Below are 18,719 nucleotides of genomic sequence, written 5' to 3'. Positions count from 1 at the left end.
GGAACCCAGGTTTGGCCAACCTCAATGATAAGCCTACCCAACCCGGAGACTTCCAAACAGACCCTGAGCCACGCCCACTGACGAAACCCATTTCTTCAGACTAAGGTGTGAAGGACTGATAAGCTGGAGCCCTGCCTCTCCAGAGAAGCCTGCAGCTGTAGGAAGGCTGGCAGGTGCTCAGGGGAGGAGAGCACTAGCGCTGTGGGGGCAGAGACCTTTCCTCCAAACCACCCCCTTGTTATTTAGGTATACATTCAAAGCTATTTACAGGAAGCTGGAGCAGAGCAGGGAGACAGGAGCCTGCCTACATGCAACTCATGGGCAGTAGGGGACAAACAGGAAAGCACACAAGCAAGGCAACCTCAGATAGGCTCAGAGCTCAGAGACATAGCACAAGAGGTGATGGGACCAGGGTACCAGTGAAGGGGAACAGCAGGGCATCTCCCCAGGGAGGGGGCTAGAAAATGGTGCCAGGGAGGAGCCAGCCATGGGGAGGGCTGGGGGAAAGGTGCTCCATGCAAGGAATAGCATGTGCAAAGGCCCTGAGGTAGGGAAGCTGATGTGGCTAGAAAGACAACTAAAAGAGAATGTAAGGGGGGGCGCCTGGGTGGCACAGCGGTTAAGCGTCTGCCTTCGGCTCAGGGAGTGATCCTGGCGTTGTGGGATCGAGCCCCACATCAGGCTCTTCTGCTATGAGCCTGCTTCTTCCTCTCCCACTCCCCCTGCTTGTGTTCCCTCTCTCGCTGGCTGTCTCTATCTCTGTCAAATAAATAAATTAAAAAAAAAATAAAAGAGAATGTAGGGAAGATGAGGTTGGGAGGTGGGCAGGGCCCAGAGAACAGTTGGTTTTATGGAGAGGACAATGGGGAGCTTTGGGAAGATTGAGAGCAGAGCTGGGACAGGAATTACAGGAACGGCACCTCAGGCTGCCCCAGAAATGGGCTGGCACCACCCACCTCCCATGAGACAGATGATGATACATAAGGCTCACAGGGCCTACAGATTGCCCCGAGGTCACATGGGTGGCAGAAGTCAAGGCAGGGCAGCCTGGAGCAGGTGCAAGATCCTTCTACATGCTGGGTGAGTTCCCGGTGGGGGAGTCAGGGTGAGGTGACTGGGTCAGAGGTTCATGTCAGCCCCCCTGGGCTGGCTGGGCCCTCCCAGCCAGGAGTGGGGAACAATTTGCCACCATGGGGAGTTAGGACTAGGGTGATGCCACCCCGACCCCAGCTATTCGCATCAGCCACGGAAACCAGGAGCCTTCTAGGAAAGGGCTTGAGCTGATATCAAGGACCAGATTCAGGCCCTCCTCGAGCTAGGGGAGATGAATGACAAGCAGCGGGCCGGGTGTTCCAAGAGAGGTGAAGGGCTCCCAGCATGTGGGCTGGAGAGGTCAGGTACTGCGCCTGGAGCCCACCAGGGTTCCTGAAGCTACCCAACCCTGACTGGGCCATGTGGGATGAGCAAGCTGCTGGGTGACCACAACATGACCCCAAGTGTAAATGCAGAGGAGCGCTGGGGTTTGCCAGGCACAGCTACCTGGGGACCCCCAGAACACTTTGGGGGTACAGCAGATATTTGGGGCAGCAATAGTGATGTCCATACTACAGATGGGGAAACTGAGGCTCAAAGAAGGAAGGCAGGCTGCCCAAGCCACCCGGCGAGGAACGACCTCAAGCTGCCGGGCAGACGAGTACAGGACAGTCCTAGGGTGACTGAAGTGGTGAAGCTAAGACAATCGGGTGCCTCCCATGTGCCCAGCTCTGCTTGCACACCCCTCAGAGGGGGCTCCATTTCCCCCCTCCCCATTTCACAGAGGATCAAATCAAGGGTCAGAGAGATTACGTCGCTAGCTCAAGGCCACAGAGCTGAGTGACACATAATCAGAAACGGTGGCCTTGGGGCTGAGACCCCAGGTGTGAACCACGACCCCAGCAGACTTGCCTGTCTGGGAGTGACAGCAGATCATATATCCCCAGGCTGTTCTCAAATCCCCTTTGCTTTCCTCAGCGACCCCATGGTCTCCCCAGACGTCTGCCCCTCTCCCATTCTCGGAGGCCACTGGAGGCAGCCCCCACACTCCACCGCGCTATGGAAGAGATCCCTCCATTGTTCAACTAACAGAGTCTTTTATTACGGGGCAGTACTGGCTGGCCTGGGACCCCTGGAGGCAGAAGAGCTTGGTCCCTGCCCTCTGTCCAGCAGAGCAAGACACCTACAATCCACATTACAAGTGAGAGACAAGCAGGGGAGAAAACAGACTTGTAGGAGCCGAAGCAGGGTCCCCATCCTCCTGTGAGACTGGCCAGCGTGGGTCCCGCATTTCAGTTAGTTCTTTGCCCCCAAGCAATATTAAGGAGGCCCTTCTGGTAGGAAAGGGCACGGGGTGGGAGTGGGAGGGCAGGACGGGTAGCGCCAATGCTGTCAGCTGGCGAGGAGAACAAGGAGAAGGGAGGCCAGGACCCAGGGGCTGCTTTCTGCTGTGTAGACGTTTCACCAATGCTCCCTTCCCACCCTAGTCTGTACCTGGTGCCCATCAGAAAACACCTCCCACTGAGTGGGGGAAGAATCCGGGGAGTAGAGTGGCAGGACACGGACCTCCTCCCTGTTCCTGAGTCACATAACTCACCCAGAGCCATGGCCCAGACTGAGCCTGGGGTCACGGCGCCAGGTTGCCCTTCTGGCCAGTCCACAGCTCTCGCAGCTCAACACGGCAGCCAAGGTCCCGCAGGGCAGCTTTGGCCACATCCTCACAGTCACGGTGGGCAGCACGGGCCTGCAAGATGAGTGCTTCGGCCCCCAGGTCCAAGATGGGCTGTGAGAAGGCCTGGCTGCGGGCCACCAGGTTACGGATCAGCATGCAGGCCTGTTTCTGGGAGGGAGAAGTGAAGGTGAGTGGTTGTGCGCCGGTGGGTGGGGTCCACTCTGACCCCAGGGCCCTTATCATAACAGGGCAAAGGTGACCACAACCAACATATAGTAGGTGGCTACGCTGTGACTCATCAGGCTAGATTCATCTCCCCACTTTTTCCTCTCAGCTGCCCTGGGAAGCAGGGCTCATTTCCCCATCCCCCAGGTGAGGAAATTGAAGTTCAGGGCAGTCAAGTGCTTGGCAGGTGCAGCTGATCCCTCAGGCGTGGGACCCTCAGTCTCAGAGCAAGATTCCCCTGTGGCTGGCAAGAGCCTGGGCAAGGGCCCCAGGAAAGGAGGGCAGAGAGAGATTCGGAAGAGGGAGTTGTGCACAGGGCCCACCTGTCAATCACATCATCACTCATTCATTCACATCTGTGCCCTGCTTATCTGCCATGTGTGGGTGCCACAAAGCACCCCACCATTGGGAGACTAGATGAGAAGTAGGTGAGGTGTGAGGGGCTGCCCAGCCAGGGCGGTGAGGAGTGGGCAAGGTGATGGGTGAACCAAGGGTACAGTGTTTCAGAGAAGACACCATCGGCAGCAAAGGCCACTAATGGGACAGAGCCTGGTGTGTCTGAGGACGAACACAGAGGCCCCTGTGCTGGGAGGGTATGCGAGGTGGGAGTCGGGGAGGTAGGGAGAGCCCTGACAGCTACAAGGAAGTGTGTGGGTTTCAGGCAGGGGCGCACACAGCCCCGTCTACTGCTCAGCTTCACTGACTCCCCAGTAAGGTACGGACTATGGGTCCCACGTGCTGAACATGAAGGAGAAGCCCATGAATGGCAGGGAATCTTCCAAAAGTCCCAGCAGATCTGCACCTGCTCTCCTCCCATCTCCTCCTCCTCTTCCTATCCTTCTAAAGGAACTGTTAGAAGAGGAAAAGATCAATGCAGGAAGAGCAAAGGTACAGGAAGACAGCCATGGGGAGAATTGGGTGCATTTTTAAAGAGTGGAAGTAGATGCCTTTGGGGCCTGGGAAGGAAGAAGACTTTGAGAGAATTGGGCTGGGATGGGGATGGGGACAGGGACAGGGAGGGCCTGGGTCCTGCCGCTCTGTACTGCCCCGCCCTCCTGCCCCCAGGCCCACCTGCACCCCGGCCTCTCGCGGGTGCGCCTTCATGGCCTGCAATGCGACCAGGGCCCCGCCGCCCTCCATGATGACCCGGCTGTTCTCCGGCTTTCGCAGGGCCAGGACGCACAGGGCCGCGCAGCTCTGCTCACATACCTGTGGGGGTCACAGATGGCGGAGACAGTCAGATGCCCGTCATCCAGAGGGCCTGCCGTGGCCACCACTGTTAATTCCCCAGGTGAGTGCCCTGCAGTTTCCCCTGGAGAGACTGCTGCCAGCCCATGTATATACCAGATCAGTCATAACAGGAATCATAAAAACATAAACCACGCTCTTAGGGGTGACGGTCTCAACCTAGGACTTGTGTGGGCCCCACCCCAGCCCTAGCCCTGCTTAAGGAAATGGGAAGAGCACCATGCGAAAGCAGATACTGATCTGGGACTCCAGCCACTGTGCCCCACCTCGTGTGCCCCCTGCCTGGGAGAGGTACCTGGGGGCTGGCCAGGTGCTGGGTCATGGCGGCCACGATGGACTCTGTCCCGCCAGCACGGACAATGGCGTCCTTCACATCATCGTTGCCTGCGATGGCCCGCAGGGCACTCAACACTTGCTTCACAAGGTCCTACAGGGAGGGCAAGGTGGGGATCTGCTCTGGCCAGCTTGTCCTCCTGTGCTGTGCCAGACGCTAACTGCTTGGTTGCTGGTTGGTGGGGGTGGGGGTGGGGTCTTGAGGGAGGGTCTGTTGCTTCACTGTCTGAACAACAGGCGGAGGCCGCCCTAGGTCATGCGGGCAGCCTGTAATGGCAGGGTTCTTCCTCGCTGCATGGAAAAGGCAGGGGAGGCTCGGGGAGGTGGACCCTGTGAAGTAGTCCACCTGTGTCCAGGCCAGGCATTTGGACAACCTTGACACCGACCCCTCACGCACAGAGGGGGCATGTGGCTCAGGCCAGGAATCAAATCACAGGGTCCCCTGGCCACAGTTGAGTCCCCAGGTGGGCAATGACCAACCTGAGCTGAGGACAGTTGACCAGATGCTGCTGGGACTGTCCACCGCCCCAGTGAGGGGCAGAGCCATGAAAGAGAAAGAGAAAGCGATGGGAGGGAAACTAAGCCTCGACCCACCCCCTGACTGTCCAGAAGTATAAACAAAATGCATTCCCACATGTGCTTAAGCCAGTTCAAATTCAGCTTTCTGCCAGCTGTACAGAAGGAGACTGGCTGATATTACCAGCTAGGGTTGGGGGCAATAGGACCATTGCTGCCACGGGACGGGGAGGTCCTCCTGCCCTAGGCCAGGCATGTAGAGAGGGGGTTAAGTGGTTGCTAAATGAAAGAATAATGAATAGGGGTCCCCGCCCCATTTTATGGATGGAGAAACTGAGGCACCAAGGATTTGCCTCACTCAAGCATCACACCCCTGAGCTGGGGCCTGGGCCTGCCCCTGCCAACACCCACTCACATTCCTCCAACTACTGGTAGAAAATGCAAAGGTGTTAAAGGACAGTAAGAGAGAGTGGGTGGATTTGTTTTCCCCTAAAACTTTACTTCCTGCTCTGAGGTCAATGAGAAGTGAAAACTGCACTTTGCTTCCAGGGTCAGCAGACAGGGCCAGTGTGTTCTGATTCAAGCTTGTCTGGGTGGCTGGGGCTCAAAGGGGCAGAGTTCACTGGCAAGTCTGGAACCTTCCTGAGGCATCAAGAGAAATGACAAATTGAAATCCAAGTGATTAGGGGGGCTTCACATGCTAAGGGGCTCTGGACACCCACCTGGTGGTCGCTGCAGTTGGCCAGTAGGGCCACCAGGACACCAAGGCCCCCAAGGTCGACGACCTCCTGGCAGAATTCGTTGCGGACGGCCAGGCGGGATAGGGTGCTGCAGAGCTCACTCAGGACACTGGGGTTGTCAGAGAATGCTGTGGAGAGGGAGGGAGAGGAACCACTGGGGGCGAGGACAGGGAGAGAACCAGTCCCTGTTTGGAACCAGGAGCCAGCGGTCCTGGTACAAATCCTGTTCCACCTGGGAAGCAGGGCCCTTCTGCCAGGCAGGGAGGCCACACACACACCAGGAGAGCCCCACTGAACACCAGGGCTGCTCGGGCTTGCAGTGCCCCCTGCTGGCCGCAGAACACACGCGAACACGCCCTCCCCCACACCGTGTCCCAGATAAATTCCAGACCAACTGATGATCTCAACTAAAAAAAGAAAACCATAATAGTGCTATAATAAAACATCCAAGACTATTTTTATATTCTTGGGGTGGGAATGACCTTTCTAAGTGCAACGGGAAACCCAGAAACCGTACAGGGACATATGGATAGAGTTGACCTGGGCAAAATTGAACACAGATGCCGAAGATGAAGCTCAGAGGCCCCAGGGAGGAGAGGCCTGAGTTGAGGCTCATATAGGGAGGTGGTAGGGGGTGGAAGGCTGTGTGTGGGGGGGATAGCCCTAATTTATACAGAGCTCTGTGACAGTCAGCTGGTATGTCTCCCTGGTCAGGGTGCTGCCCCCAGCAACGCCATGAGCACGAATCTGGATGGAGGTATTCTCTAGATGTGGTGACATCTGTGATCAGCTGACTTCAAGATGACCCTTGATGGTCTGAGTGGGCCTCATCCAGTCAGCTGAAGGCCTTAAGAAGGAAACTGAGGTCTCCCTGAAGAGGAAGCCGCTCGCCTGAGGATTATGGTGTTGGCTCCTGCCCAAGCCTGCTCCACGGATTTCAGACTCACCAGCCCCTCGGCCACATGAGCCAATTCCTTGAAACACACACACACATCCCACTGGTTGTCTGGTAGAACCCTGACTGATAGGAGCTCCTGTCAACAAATGAGAAAGATATAAACTCCCCCTCAGAAAAGCAGCTCGACCTTGCAGATGGCTGGACCTGTTTTCGCCCTCTCGAGAGGTGTGAGACTGAGGCAGGCCTGCCTCTCCAGAAGATAGGGCTGGAGTCACACAAACAAGCCTAGCTACAGAGCCAGAGCCACAGGCAGGCTGGGAAGAACTAATTCTTCTAGCACCTGTGCACCAGACTACAGTCAGGCCTTTTCTGGAGAGTACAGCTGACAGGGGGCAGGGAATTTCGGGTCGGGACTTCAGCGCTGTGATCCCCTAGGGCTGGCTTGCCTTGGTCATCCCAGTCAGGAACATGTACGTGCATAACAACTTGAGGCTAAATATGAATGAAAGTGTAACCTCTATCGGGGACCAGCCACACTCCCCCATCTTTGGGAAACTCCCTTATTTGTCCCTTTGGGGAGCGCTCCTTTCCACATGTTCTCAGTCTGTGTGGGTAGATAGAGCCAAGCCCCTTCCTCAAACGGCTCCAGAGATGGGCCACAGGATCTGATCTTGGCCAACGAGCCCTGGCTTGGAACTCTCCTAGAGCAACAGGAGTAAGGACACTGTTCCACTAGGGCTGCCATGTGGGTGGCAGTAAGCCAAAAGAGGCAAGTGGAGCTTGGAGCCAGCCATGCGTGAAGCAGTCCTAAAACCCCACTCTCATTCTCACACCTGTTCCTACCTTTGGCAGCCTCAATGAGTACCTTCAAACCTCCATTCTCCTGCACAATCATCTTGGCATGGTCGTGGGCATGGCCAAAGGGTACACGGATGTCATCGTCGAAGGTCATGACTCGGAGGGCCCAGCAGGCCTCCCTGACCACGTCGGCGCAGTGCCCATGCCGGGCGATGGCACCAGTCAGCAGGGGCAGCACACCGGCCTTCACCAGGCTCTGCCGATTCTGCTCGTGCTTCAGGCTGGCGTGGCACACACAGCGGATCCCAGAACAGGTCAGATCGGCTGCGTCGGCATTCTGGGCCAGCGTGACCACCAGCAGCTGCAGGCCCTGGGTGTCTAGGAGATCGGGCTGGCCATCGGTCAGGGCTGACAGGGCATTGAGGGTCTGGAGCAGAAGGCCCTGGTTACTTGTTGCAGCAAGCTTCCAGGCGGCGAGAAGGATGGGGTAGGCCCCCTTCTGGGCCGCCAGGAAGCGGCAAGCCTTGTCCTGCTTGCAGTGCTCAAAAAAGCGGGCAAGGTACGCAGACACTTCCTGGGGGCGAGAGCGGGCCACGGACTCCTGCAGGTCACCTAGGGCCTAGAGGACACGGGAGAAACTTCAGTGTTAGCTCAGCCCAAAAAGGTTCCACAGCAACAGTGTTGCCCCCCTGTGAGATTGCCTCTCCTGGGATCTAGGCCCGCGGGGGACATTCAGTCCAGCCGTGGCAGCTTCCGCACTTGGGCTTTTAGGAGATTCGACCTTCAGAGGCCACACAGAGACAGAGAGCCCAGCTATCTCAGGGTCCCTCCACAGAGCCACACACATGGGTGCAGACACAGACAACACTCCAGCCCTAGCTGCCATTGCAAGAGGCTCCAAGCAAGACCCGCGCAATCTGGCTGAGCTCAGTCCACCCAGCCGAACTGTAAGGAACAAGAAAATGACAGTTGTTTTGGGTTGCCTACTATGCAACTATAACTGACCAACAAACCCTCCAGAGGCCACCTCTCCAAGGAAGGTGAAAGTTACCTTTGCCAGACCGGCCCACACCAGATGTCTCCTGTTTGTCTCTCTCATTCATTCCACAAATATTTATCTGCCAAATGAAACCACACCATATACACTGTTGATTTACCCAAATTCAAGTCAAAGCCCTTGGGGGGGAAAAGGTAATAACGAGGAAACAATCTGGAATGGGCATCCGAGTCTAGCTGCCATTCAATTCCATGACCTCCAGACCAGCCTCAGCAATGAGCCCAGGATGAACCCGAGCCTCCTGGGGCTTACGAAATCACTGGTCCCTGGCCCCAGGGAGGGCCATTCTGCAGATGCCATCAACCCAACCCAGAGGGCTGTGATTTAGCCACCAATGCCCTGAATGGCAAGGATGCCTGTTGGCTCACCTTCCTTGAGCTGGACTTCACTGAGTGTATGTTGCAACAACACAGAATATTAATAGGCTAAAAGCAGAGAATGTGCCTTGAATGGACATTCGCCAAAGAAAACACACTGGCAGCCACTAGGCATACAAAAAGATGGTCCACATCGCTAGTCGTTAGGGAAATGCTCAAAAAAGTAAATATAAAATTACCACATGATCCAGCAAACCCACTTCCAAGTATATACCCAGAAGAACTGAAAGCAGTCTTAGAGATGTCTGTGTATCCGTGTTCATAGCAGCATTAATTCTAGTAGGCAGAAGCTGGAAGCACCCAACTTTCCATCCGTGGATGAATGGATAAACAGAATGTGGTCTGTCCACACGATGGAATATTATTCGGCCACAACAAGGAACAAAATTCTGACCCAGGCTCCAACATGGATGAACCCTTCTGCTGAGTGAAAGCAGCCAGCCCCAGAAAGACAAATACTATGTGATTCCACTTATAGGGGTCCCCAGAGGAGTCACACTCAGAGTGGCAGGAAGTAGAATGGTGGGTGACAGGGGTTGGGGAGGGGAATAGGAAGTCAGTGTTTAATGGGGACAGGGTTTCAGTTTGGGAAGATGAGAATGTCCCGGAAATGGAGGGTGGGGATGGTGGCACAACACTGTGAAAGTACTTCATGTCACCAAACTGTCCACTTAGCGATAGTGAAGATGGCGGATATGCGTTATAATACATTTTACCACAAACCAAAAACAGAGGATGTAGCACTGGAGCAAGAACCTGGCAAGAAATCTGAAAAGCTGCAGCCCAAGTGCCATTAAGACGCACAGTGCTGGAGTTACAGCACTCTGGGTTTGGTCAAAGAAGAGAGGAAAAAATAATGGCCACACACTGCACATTGGTCTCCACCCGGTTTGTGGGGAATCTCCTCTTGCCCTGGATGGCATCTAGAAGGCGAGTCTCTGCGTTGGCTAAGACGGTGGTCTTCACAGTCCCTAGGTGCTGCCCGAGACCCCAGACCCTGCGGGTGGCTGAGGAGAGGACAGTCGCTGAAGTGAAGGTGGCAGAGTCTGCTGTGCTCCACCTGTGACAACTTGGCATGGTGACGGGGGCTCTGTCCACCAACCCGGGGGTCATTCTCTCTGTCACTGATGGCTTGGATCCTGAAACGCCTCGCATATAAGACCAGTCCAGCTCATTTTCTCCTTAGAGAGTTCCAAGACTTCTTCTTGGTTTTGTTTCTATAAGTCTGTGTGCAACAAATTTCCTGACTGTGGTAGACTCATTTCAAAAGGCATCACAGAGTTGAATTTTTCTCCTACAGATGAGCATTTTTCATGCGTCGGACACACAGCAGCAGAGGTCAATGCTTCCGCGCATGAGAAGGGGCTGGCTCAATGGCAAGGTGAGAATAAGGCCGGGAGGATATGAAACCCAATGTGTGTGGCACCTCCCACATGGGAAAGGAAGAGAGGGGTTTGGTGGGAGAGACAGGACAGGGACTTTCAGATTTTGCTATAAATGCTTCAGTATTGCTTACGTCTTTTATGTCAAGAACACGTTCACATTCTTCTTCAGTAATGAAAAATAAAATTTAAAAGTCGAATTGAGAAGAATAAAAAAGCAAAGGTTGTAAACAAAAGGAGTTTTCTGTACTGTTGGTAGAAGACAGCAGAGCTGTTCCCAGCTTGAGTTCCTTGGGAGAGGGACCTGGGTCTGGGTCCCAGCTCTGCCCCTCACTGGCTGTGACCACAAGTGAGTCATTTATCTTTAGAAAGCCTCAGATTCCTGGTCAGCAAAATGGGCTAACAACAGGTTGAGATAATATGTTTTAAGGATTTAGCACAATGCTGAGCACTTAACTGCTCAGTGATAATTAGAGACTATTGTTACGGAGACCCTTCATATGTAAAGGGCATCTACAAATCAATAAGAACAAGATGAACAACCCAGTAAAAAAACTGCCAAGACAATAGACTCATTTCTTACTAGTAAATAAGTCAAAACAATGAGATAATTTTCTCAAAACCTCTGTGAGGCAGGAGATGGTGAGAACCTTGAGAGCATAGAGAAGTAAATACCCTGCCTTAGGCAGAGCTGGGTTCATACCCAGACCTGTGTTCTCCAGCTTCCTCTTTTGTCACTTTACTCTCTTGCTGTCAGGTAAATCATTTTTTTCTCTTTGGATTACCCATCTGTAAAATGGGAATAATAATCCCCACCTTGCAGGGGTCTTTGGGAGAATAACGGAGATAGCACAAAGAAAGCATCTTGCACAGAATGGACTCCACAGTCAGTTCTTAAAAAACACTACAGCCTTTTGCCTTTTTACCAACAGCTTATTATCGCTGTTTGATGGGTGACCTTAAGGATAGCATTTAACCTCTGTGACCTTTACCTTCCTTGTTTCTGTGCTGGAGAGTGAGGGCAGGCTCTGGGCCTCTGTTTCCCCATCAGTTAAGTCAGGGATGACACCACCTACCTCACAGGCCAGTTTTAGTGCTAAAGGGGCAGGCTGTATAATGTGCTGGTGAACAGTCAGTGCTCAACAGGTGACAGCCTTACTGTGATCCCACTCTCTTTCTGCAGTTCCTGTCTATCTCTGAGCAAACTTAGTGGTTGGGAGGGTCCTCCTGGGAGGCTCCTCCATGGTGCTCTCTGCCCCAAGGCTGCCAACTGGGGCAACCCAAGCACAGTCCATCCCCAAACGGCTCTCAAATGTGGACTCAGGGAGCCCTGGCTGCAAGCTCAGACTCCCATGTACATGCTGGGTGCCTGCCCTTCAAAACCTGCATCTGTCATCTGGGAACCAGTGGAAAGGTGCCCCTAACAGACTATTAAACGGTGATGTGTGTGGAACCACATGTGTAAGGTCAGCCATGCCCACATGGGCCACCCCTTCCTACCTGTAGGATGTCGTGTGTAGGTTCCTGGGGTCCATCTGCAGAGCCTTTGGGCGCCAGCTTTATAATGTTGCTCAGATCAACCCCTGCGGCGGGGGAGGGGGGTCAGGAAACAGGTGACAGCCATCATCCCCATAGGCCTGCCAGAACATACCTCATTTCCCTTCTTTTGGGACCACCCCACTCTGGAGGCCTTGGGGGGGGGGGTCTGCCCAACTCCCCACCCCAACCCCTCCCTACCAGGGCCCAGGAGCCACATTCATACAAGACATGTAGGATATGGGGGGGGGGGGTCTTTGCCCCTTGGCCCTGTCCAACAAATGGGATCAGAGCAGTAGTGAGGCTGCAGGTCATCACTGCAGTGAGAGACACATTCTACCTGGTGGGCCAAGGGGGGAGGGGACCCCACAGCCTTTTCCCTTGGGGCTCCCATTGTTCTTACCCCGCTGCACCCCCACCCTCCCTGGCACTCCCCCCAAGGGAAGCCTCCACTGCACGAGACACATCTGGGTACTCCTCACATCCCTGGTCAATATCTATATTCCATTCTGTGCCAGGGACACCAGCCTCTGACCTCTGAGGTTTGGACCCCCTGAGCTCCCTTGCCCTCTAGTGTCTGACCTGGCTTGGCCAATGGGGAGTAGGACTTCAGATCAGAAGGAGTGGGAGGGTGGGGTATTTATTCCCAGCTCCCTGCCTCTGCCTCTGCCTCTGCCAGATGACTCCCTACCCCCACCCATGGCCTGTTGTGGGGCCAGGGAGGTCCCTACTGTGGCTGGCAGGGTCTCCTAACCCTGACCACACCACTGTAAACAAATAGTCCCCTCTTAACCACTGTCCCCTACAGCCTGTTTTGAATATGCCACAGGCTGGTGACCAACACCCCCGTCTGCTCCATGAACTCAAGCTGGAGTGTGCGTGAGGCAGGGAGGCAGGTGGCCCTGTTTCTTGGGAGGCAGTCAGGAAAAGCCTCTTCGAGGAAGTGGCAATTAAAATGAGACCCACCTTGAAGGATTCAGCCCTGCAGATGTCTGGGTGGTGTCAAGGCAAGTAGAGGGAGGGCAAGAACAAAGTGGGAGAAGGTGGCCAGCCTGCTCACGGCAGAGTGCAGACAGGGCGACAGGGCCCAGGGCTGCCATGCCAGGCAAGACAGAGCCATGGCAGGAAATCATTCTCACACATTAAGAGCTGTGGACTGGAAGAGACTTTTGGGCAAAGAGCTAGACCAGTGCTGGGACAGAGCCACAGTGCCTACCTTGTGATTCAAACTGTTCCACGGCCTCTTTTACTGCCTCCTCTGGCCCCATCTCGAACTCTTCAATGTTTTCACGAACAGCTGCATCGAAGGTCTCTTGGGTGATGCGCTTAGAGGCCATCTGCACCTCCTGTGCATGGGGCGGCAGGTGCCCGCCTGATAGACACTCTCCAACTGAGAAATCAAGGCAGGAAGAAAGCTTCACTGACAGCGAGAGGACAACCGCGAGCCTGGCTATCACTTAGGGAAGAGCTATCAGGGGCCAAAGCCTAGGACTGCCCAGGAAAAATTCTTACAACCTGGGTCACAGAGAAGGCTGATAGCCCACCATCTGCAGAGCTTCTAAAAGTGCAGAAGATGGCAAGTAGTTTACATTTTATCGAAGAAAGAGAAGATGTTAATATAGTATGTGTCCTTCAAGTAAAAAAAAAGGATACAATATTTTAACAATATTATACGTTATATGTTACACAATCATAATAAAATAGCATGGTTATGATGTTACATTTTATGTAACGTTATTTAAGATATGCAATGTTTGTTGTAATATATAATACTATATACAATATTTTATTATATAGTTAGGTATTTCATATGTAACTATGTAATAAAACTACTTACAATGGTATCCTGTTACATCAATAAAAGTTTTAAAATAAAAATTAATAATAATAAATAAAATAGAAAGCTAAATCAAAAACTAATAGTTACCATAAGGGGAAGTAGGGAAAAGGGTGATGAGGACAGGACTAGAAGCTGGATTATGCTCTCCAAACGCACCTCGTTTCATGGTCGTTGTTGGTTTTTTAAAGTTTTATTTATTTATTTGAGACACAGAGAGAGAGAGAAAATGAGTGGGGGGAGAGGGGCAGAAGGAGAGGAGCGAGAAGCAGACTCCCCACGGAGCAGGGAGCCCAACGTGGGGCTCAATCCTAGGACTCTGGGATCACGACCTGAGCTGCAGGCAGATGCTTAACTAACTGAGCCACCCAGGGGCCCCCTCTGTTTCATGGTTTTAAGGTTAGAACCCATGTAAGTGCTTTATGTAGTTAGGAAAAGAAATAAATCAATATAAACAAAAATAAAAATGAAAGCAATCCCTAAAAATCAAGAGTAAAGTGAAACCTGTGAATCTAACAGTATATCTATGTGGAATTTAAAATACAGTGATAGAACCATATATTCTTACTGGGATGTATGATAAGGATAGAAAGAAGTATAAAAGAAAACCTTCAACACTTTTCAGTAATTGTGTTATTGGAAATGATAATAGTAATGTTATTTGGAAGTCACTGTGGATATAGCAAATAAGTAATGTTTATGCCCTCAGGAATTAGCATAAAAGAAAAAATATTCTAACACAAAAAAATCCAAAAAAAGTAAAAACTCAGAACTAAATCTGAACTGGAATTATCAATACAAACTCACAATGTATTTTTCTCTTAAGCAAACAAAGAACCAATTTTCTAGTGATAGCAACTGAAAATGCCTAGAGGAAATAACACGACAGCAGTAGTGAACACCCCAAACACCACCAATGGTCTCAAAGTACCATTCTCCCAACAAAGAAGACAGGACTCCTGGAGGAATGGCTGAGTCTACACGGAGAAGGAAACAGGCCAGAGGAGCCGAGCCAGGAGCATCTTGTCAGACCAGAAAGCAAGGAAGCTTCTAAAAACCATCAGGGTCATGTCAAAGGACTTGGGAGCAAACCCTAAGAGACGCTCATGGGCCCAAGTGACAGGTGAGCACCAAAACAAAACAAAACAAAACAAAACAATAGATATCAAAATCCATGCATTCATAATAGTTCTAACACACACCATGCTCGTTTTGCTGAAAACTGGCAAATAAAGAATACAGCATTCATCCTACTTCCCTCACATAATTACCAGATTATAAAGAGGGGAAGAGGAAAAGTTCTGTTTTGTAGATGAATTCCAACTAATGACACACAACAGGGCAGATTTAGACGACAATCCCCATAGGTTGCAAAACTGTAAGGAGCAAAACTGATGGGGAGCCTGACAATGAGGAGACAGTACCCTCGTCCGCTGTGTGATTTCACATGACCAGAAGAGAAACCCAACACCACCTGCCTCCAGACAAGAGTGAAATGCACCTGTGAAGTCATCTTCCCAAAAACTCAAACCCATTCTGACCATGCATCCAATGGAACTTTCTGTGATGATGGAATATTCCATATCTGTGCTGTCCACGTGGGTTCTAGCAGTTGAAATGTAGCTAATGTGACTAAGGCACTGAACATGTAGTTTTCATTTATTTTTTTTTAAGGATTTTATTTTTTTATTTGAGAGAGAGAAAAAGAGCATGGGGTGGGGAGGAGAGTCAGTGAGAGAGGTAGAAGCAGGTTCCCCGCTAAGCAGGGAGGCCGACGCGGGGGCCGATCCCAGGACCCTAAGATCATGACCTGGGTAGAAGCCACTGAGGCGCCTCCTTTTTCATTTATTTTTTTAGATTTTATTTATTTTTTATTTTAAGTAGGCTCCACACCCAGAGTGGAGCTCAACGTGGGGCTTGAACTCACAAACCTGAAATCAATACCTGAGCTAAGATCAAGAGTCCGGGATGCTTAACTGACTGAGCTCCCCAGGTGCCCCTACCACTCTCTCTTTTCAACAAAGAGGGAAACAGGCCTCAGGCCCAGAGCCTAACAGGGGTTAACAATTCCTTTCATTTTGCTTCTTACACTATATCTACTTTGGGTTTGTTGTTGTTTTTTTTTTTTTAAGATTTATTTATTTGAGAGAGAGAGAGAGAAAGACAGCATGAGTGGGGGGAGGGACAAAGGGAGAAGCAGACTCCCCGCTGAGCAGGGAGCATGATGTGGTGTTCGATCCCAAGACCCTGGGATCATGACATGAGTCTAAGGCAGACGCTTAACTTACTAAGCCACCCAGGCGCCCCTCTCCTTTGTTTACTGAGGTAATATTAAGTTTCCATTAAAATAGATCACTTTTTAAATTTATAATAAAGTCTCAAGAATAGTACAAAGAACGCCTATTTCCTCCTAACTTTAGTTGTTAACATTTTGCCAAGTTCATCTCTCTCTGTGAGCGTGTGTTCCTGCACACACAGATGCCATGTGAGAGTATGCTCCAGGAATCAGATCCTTCCCTCCTAAAGACGTCAGCATGAATCTCCCAAGAAAAGGACACTCTCACACATTCGATGTGCAACTAAAATTTAACACAGGAAATTTAACAGTGATACATTACTCTTTTCTAATATACACTCCATGATCAACTTTCTCAATTGTCCTAATACTGTCTTTCAAAACAATTATTTTTCCTGGTCCAGGTCTGTTAGAGAATCGTGCATCACAGAAAATGTTAGGGGAACAGAGGCACAGGCAGTACTAGGACAGCAGGAGGGGAATGTGGCTAAAATCCGAGCGCAAATTTGGGCTGCATGGGAAACAGGCCCTCAAGCCCGTGCTCCTCTTTCTGGAGGTGGCACAGGATGTGAATATCCCATCTGGGTTTGCGCAGATGTTTTGGGGGAGGAGGAGGACAGGCTCTGGGGCCAGCAGGGGGGACTTGAATCCCGGGCGCTCCACTTAACCTCACTGTTGGTCAAGTCTCTCTTGTGTGACATGGGGATAAACAGAGAATCTACCTCATAGGGCTGTAGTGAAAATTCAACCAGTCAATTCCTATAAAGTGCTTAAATAGGATTTGGCACAGAGTAAGAGCTCAATAAACATAGCTATTGTTCCTTTTCCTTGTTGCTTAGAGGTAATTCAACCAGTTTAATCGGGGGGGAGAGGCATAAGGGCATCAAACACCCCATCTTGCTTCCTTGCAGATGGCCCCCCTACTTCTTTCTGCCACAGAAGAATAAGGATCCGTTCAGGGGTTGCTAAAGATTTCCACGGTCAAAGGTGAAGGAAAAGAGGATTTTCTGTTTCAGTAAAGAGCTTCTCAGGGAGGCACCCAGGCTGGTATGTGTGTGGGGGTGTTCTGAGGGGCAGGAACTTCCCAGCTGGGACTGTTGGAGGGACTCTATTCCTGACTCTGCCACCAAATGATACTTCTACCAGCCTGGCCATGCTTCAGACCTGAGTGGGCCAACAGTGAGTGGCCACCCTGTCACAGAGGCACAGTCCTAAAGGTGAATGTCAATTATGGCTACTTTACAGATGAGAAATCTGAAGCTCAGAGTGGGGAAGAACCTGCCAGAGAACAGAGGCAGTAAGAGACCTAGCCATTAGGCCACCCTACTTCATTAACACCTTCCCTCCACCTGGGTTCTCTGCAGAGTTTCTGCTAGCGCTTCCAGGCCACCTCCTCCTGGGTGCCTTCCCTGACCACTTAGAACCTGTATGTGTTCTCTGGCCTTGGCTCCCCTACCCCCATGAACCTCACCCTGCCCGGTACTGAGCTCAGGAGATCAATGGCCGGCTCTGAGACCACCTCTATGGCATATCCTACAGGGGTCCCCTAGGTTGGGCACAGGGCTAGGTGGCAGAATGAAAGTACATAGCTGGAGCTCACGAGAAAGACGGTGCCTAGGAATGGTCGTCTGGGAGCCACCCGGGAACAGTCCAGGCTAGGAAAGGGGGAAAACAGCATTACCAGTCCCCATGATGGGTCCAAGGTGTGCTGGAGGCAAGAAAGGGAGTTAGCAAGACCCCAAAGGACAGCCGGTTTCCTTTTCTAAGCCAGGTTTCCACTCACCAAGAAAACGATGCCCTGACATGGCAGGGACTCTAATGACTCCTCATCTTCCTCCACCTGACACACCCACCCTGGTTCAGGTACAATCCTCCCTATGGGTGACCTCACCAGCTTCTTCCCTGCCACACTCTGTACTTCTATTCTCCACTCCGCAGGCAGGGAGAAACTTGAAATCACAAAGAGACCTCACTGCTCAAAATCCTGCACTGGCGTCCCAACCCTAGCAACAAAATCTAGTCTACTTACCAGCACTTTCTCTACGTGGACCTTACCTAGGTCTCTCATCTAGACCTTCTCACCTGAGCTTTCCCACCTCTTTCTCATCCTTCCCAGCCACCCAAGGGACACTCTTAATAACCACTCTGGTTAAAGCAGCTCCCCCCTCCTACCGCATCATCCTTTTTGAATACTATATCTACCTGGAGTGACATGGTTCATTTGTTTTATTTCTTTTTACTGTCTAGCCTCCTCCCCAATTAAATTTAACCTCCACGAGAACTGGCGCTCAGACAACTTTGTTCACCACCTTCCCCCCTTACCCAGGATGGAGCCAGAAACCCAGGAGGCACTCAGTACATAGATTATGAATGAATCAATAAATGAATGAAAAGAAAGCGGAGGCCAGGGAAATGGTGGATTTTGTCCCCCGGCGGCTTCTGTAAAAGTCAGTCCCCAAAACCAAGTCCCCGAGGGGGGCGCCACAGTCACCAGCCCGACCCCGCGGCGCCCACTCCCCTCCCCGCGCGAGGGAACTCCGCAGCCGCCGCTTCTCACCCGGTTTTCGCAGCCACGTGGGGGGAAAGGGTGGGGCTCGCGACTGTCACCAGCAGAATCACCTCTGGTCCCTTCCGGCCACCGTACGGGCGCAGGCGCGCTGGCGCCAACTCTCCTCGGCCTCCCTCAGCTCCACGGACCGCTCCCGGAGTGATCAAGAGTGACCGCGAGCACAGGTAAATCCAAGAAAGCCAACAGGTGTGGACCGGCGACGT

At 52.0% G+C, this 18,719-nt stretch overlaps 2 protein-coding genes across 2 annotated transcripts in view; one reads left to right on the top strand and one right to left on the bottom strand.

Moving 5' to 3' along the window:
- Positions 1-2,112: 2,112 nt before the first annotated feature.
- ARMC6 (armadillo repeat containing 6) lies at positions 2,113-18,594 on the bottom strand. Its single transcript, XM_026500580.4, has 8 exons — positions 18,505-18,594; positions 13,031-13,204; positions 11,779-11,861; positions 7,508-8,081; positions 5,749-5,894; positions 4,473-4,604; positions 4,001-4,138; positions 2,113-2,872 (listed from the first exon to the last, which is right to left on the bottom strand). Exons 2-8 carry the CDS (start codon positions 13,149-13,151, stop codon positions 2,660-2,662), a joined length of 1,407 nt encoding a protein of 468 aa, XP_026356365.2. The 5' UTR covers positions 13,152-13,204; positions 18,505-18,594; the 3' UTR covers positions 2,113-2,659.
- SUGP2 (SURP and G-patch domain containing 2) overlaps positions 18,591-18,719 on the top strand; it is a 34,722-nt gene continuing 34,593 nt past the window's right edge. The window contains exon 1 of the mRNA XM_044384777.3: positions 18,591-18,680. The gene's annotated coding sequence lies outside the window, so the exon portion shown is untranslated. The remainder of the gene's footprint in view (positions 18,681-18,719) is intronic.

The sequence above is a fragment of the Ursus arctos genome, unplaced genomic scaffold, assembly GCF_023065955.2.
Source record: "Ursus arctos isolate Adak ecotype North America unplaced genomic scaffold, UrsArc2.0 scaffold_14, whole genome shotgun sequence".
NCBI classification, from domain to species: Eukaryota; Metazoa; Chordata; class Mammalia; order Carnivora; family Ursidae; genus Ursus; species Ursus arctos.
The sequence above is the reverse complement of the archived record's forward strand: the minus strand, read 5'-3'. Positions and strand labels throughout refer to the sequence as shown.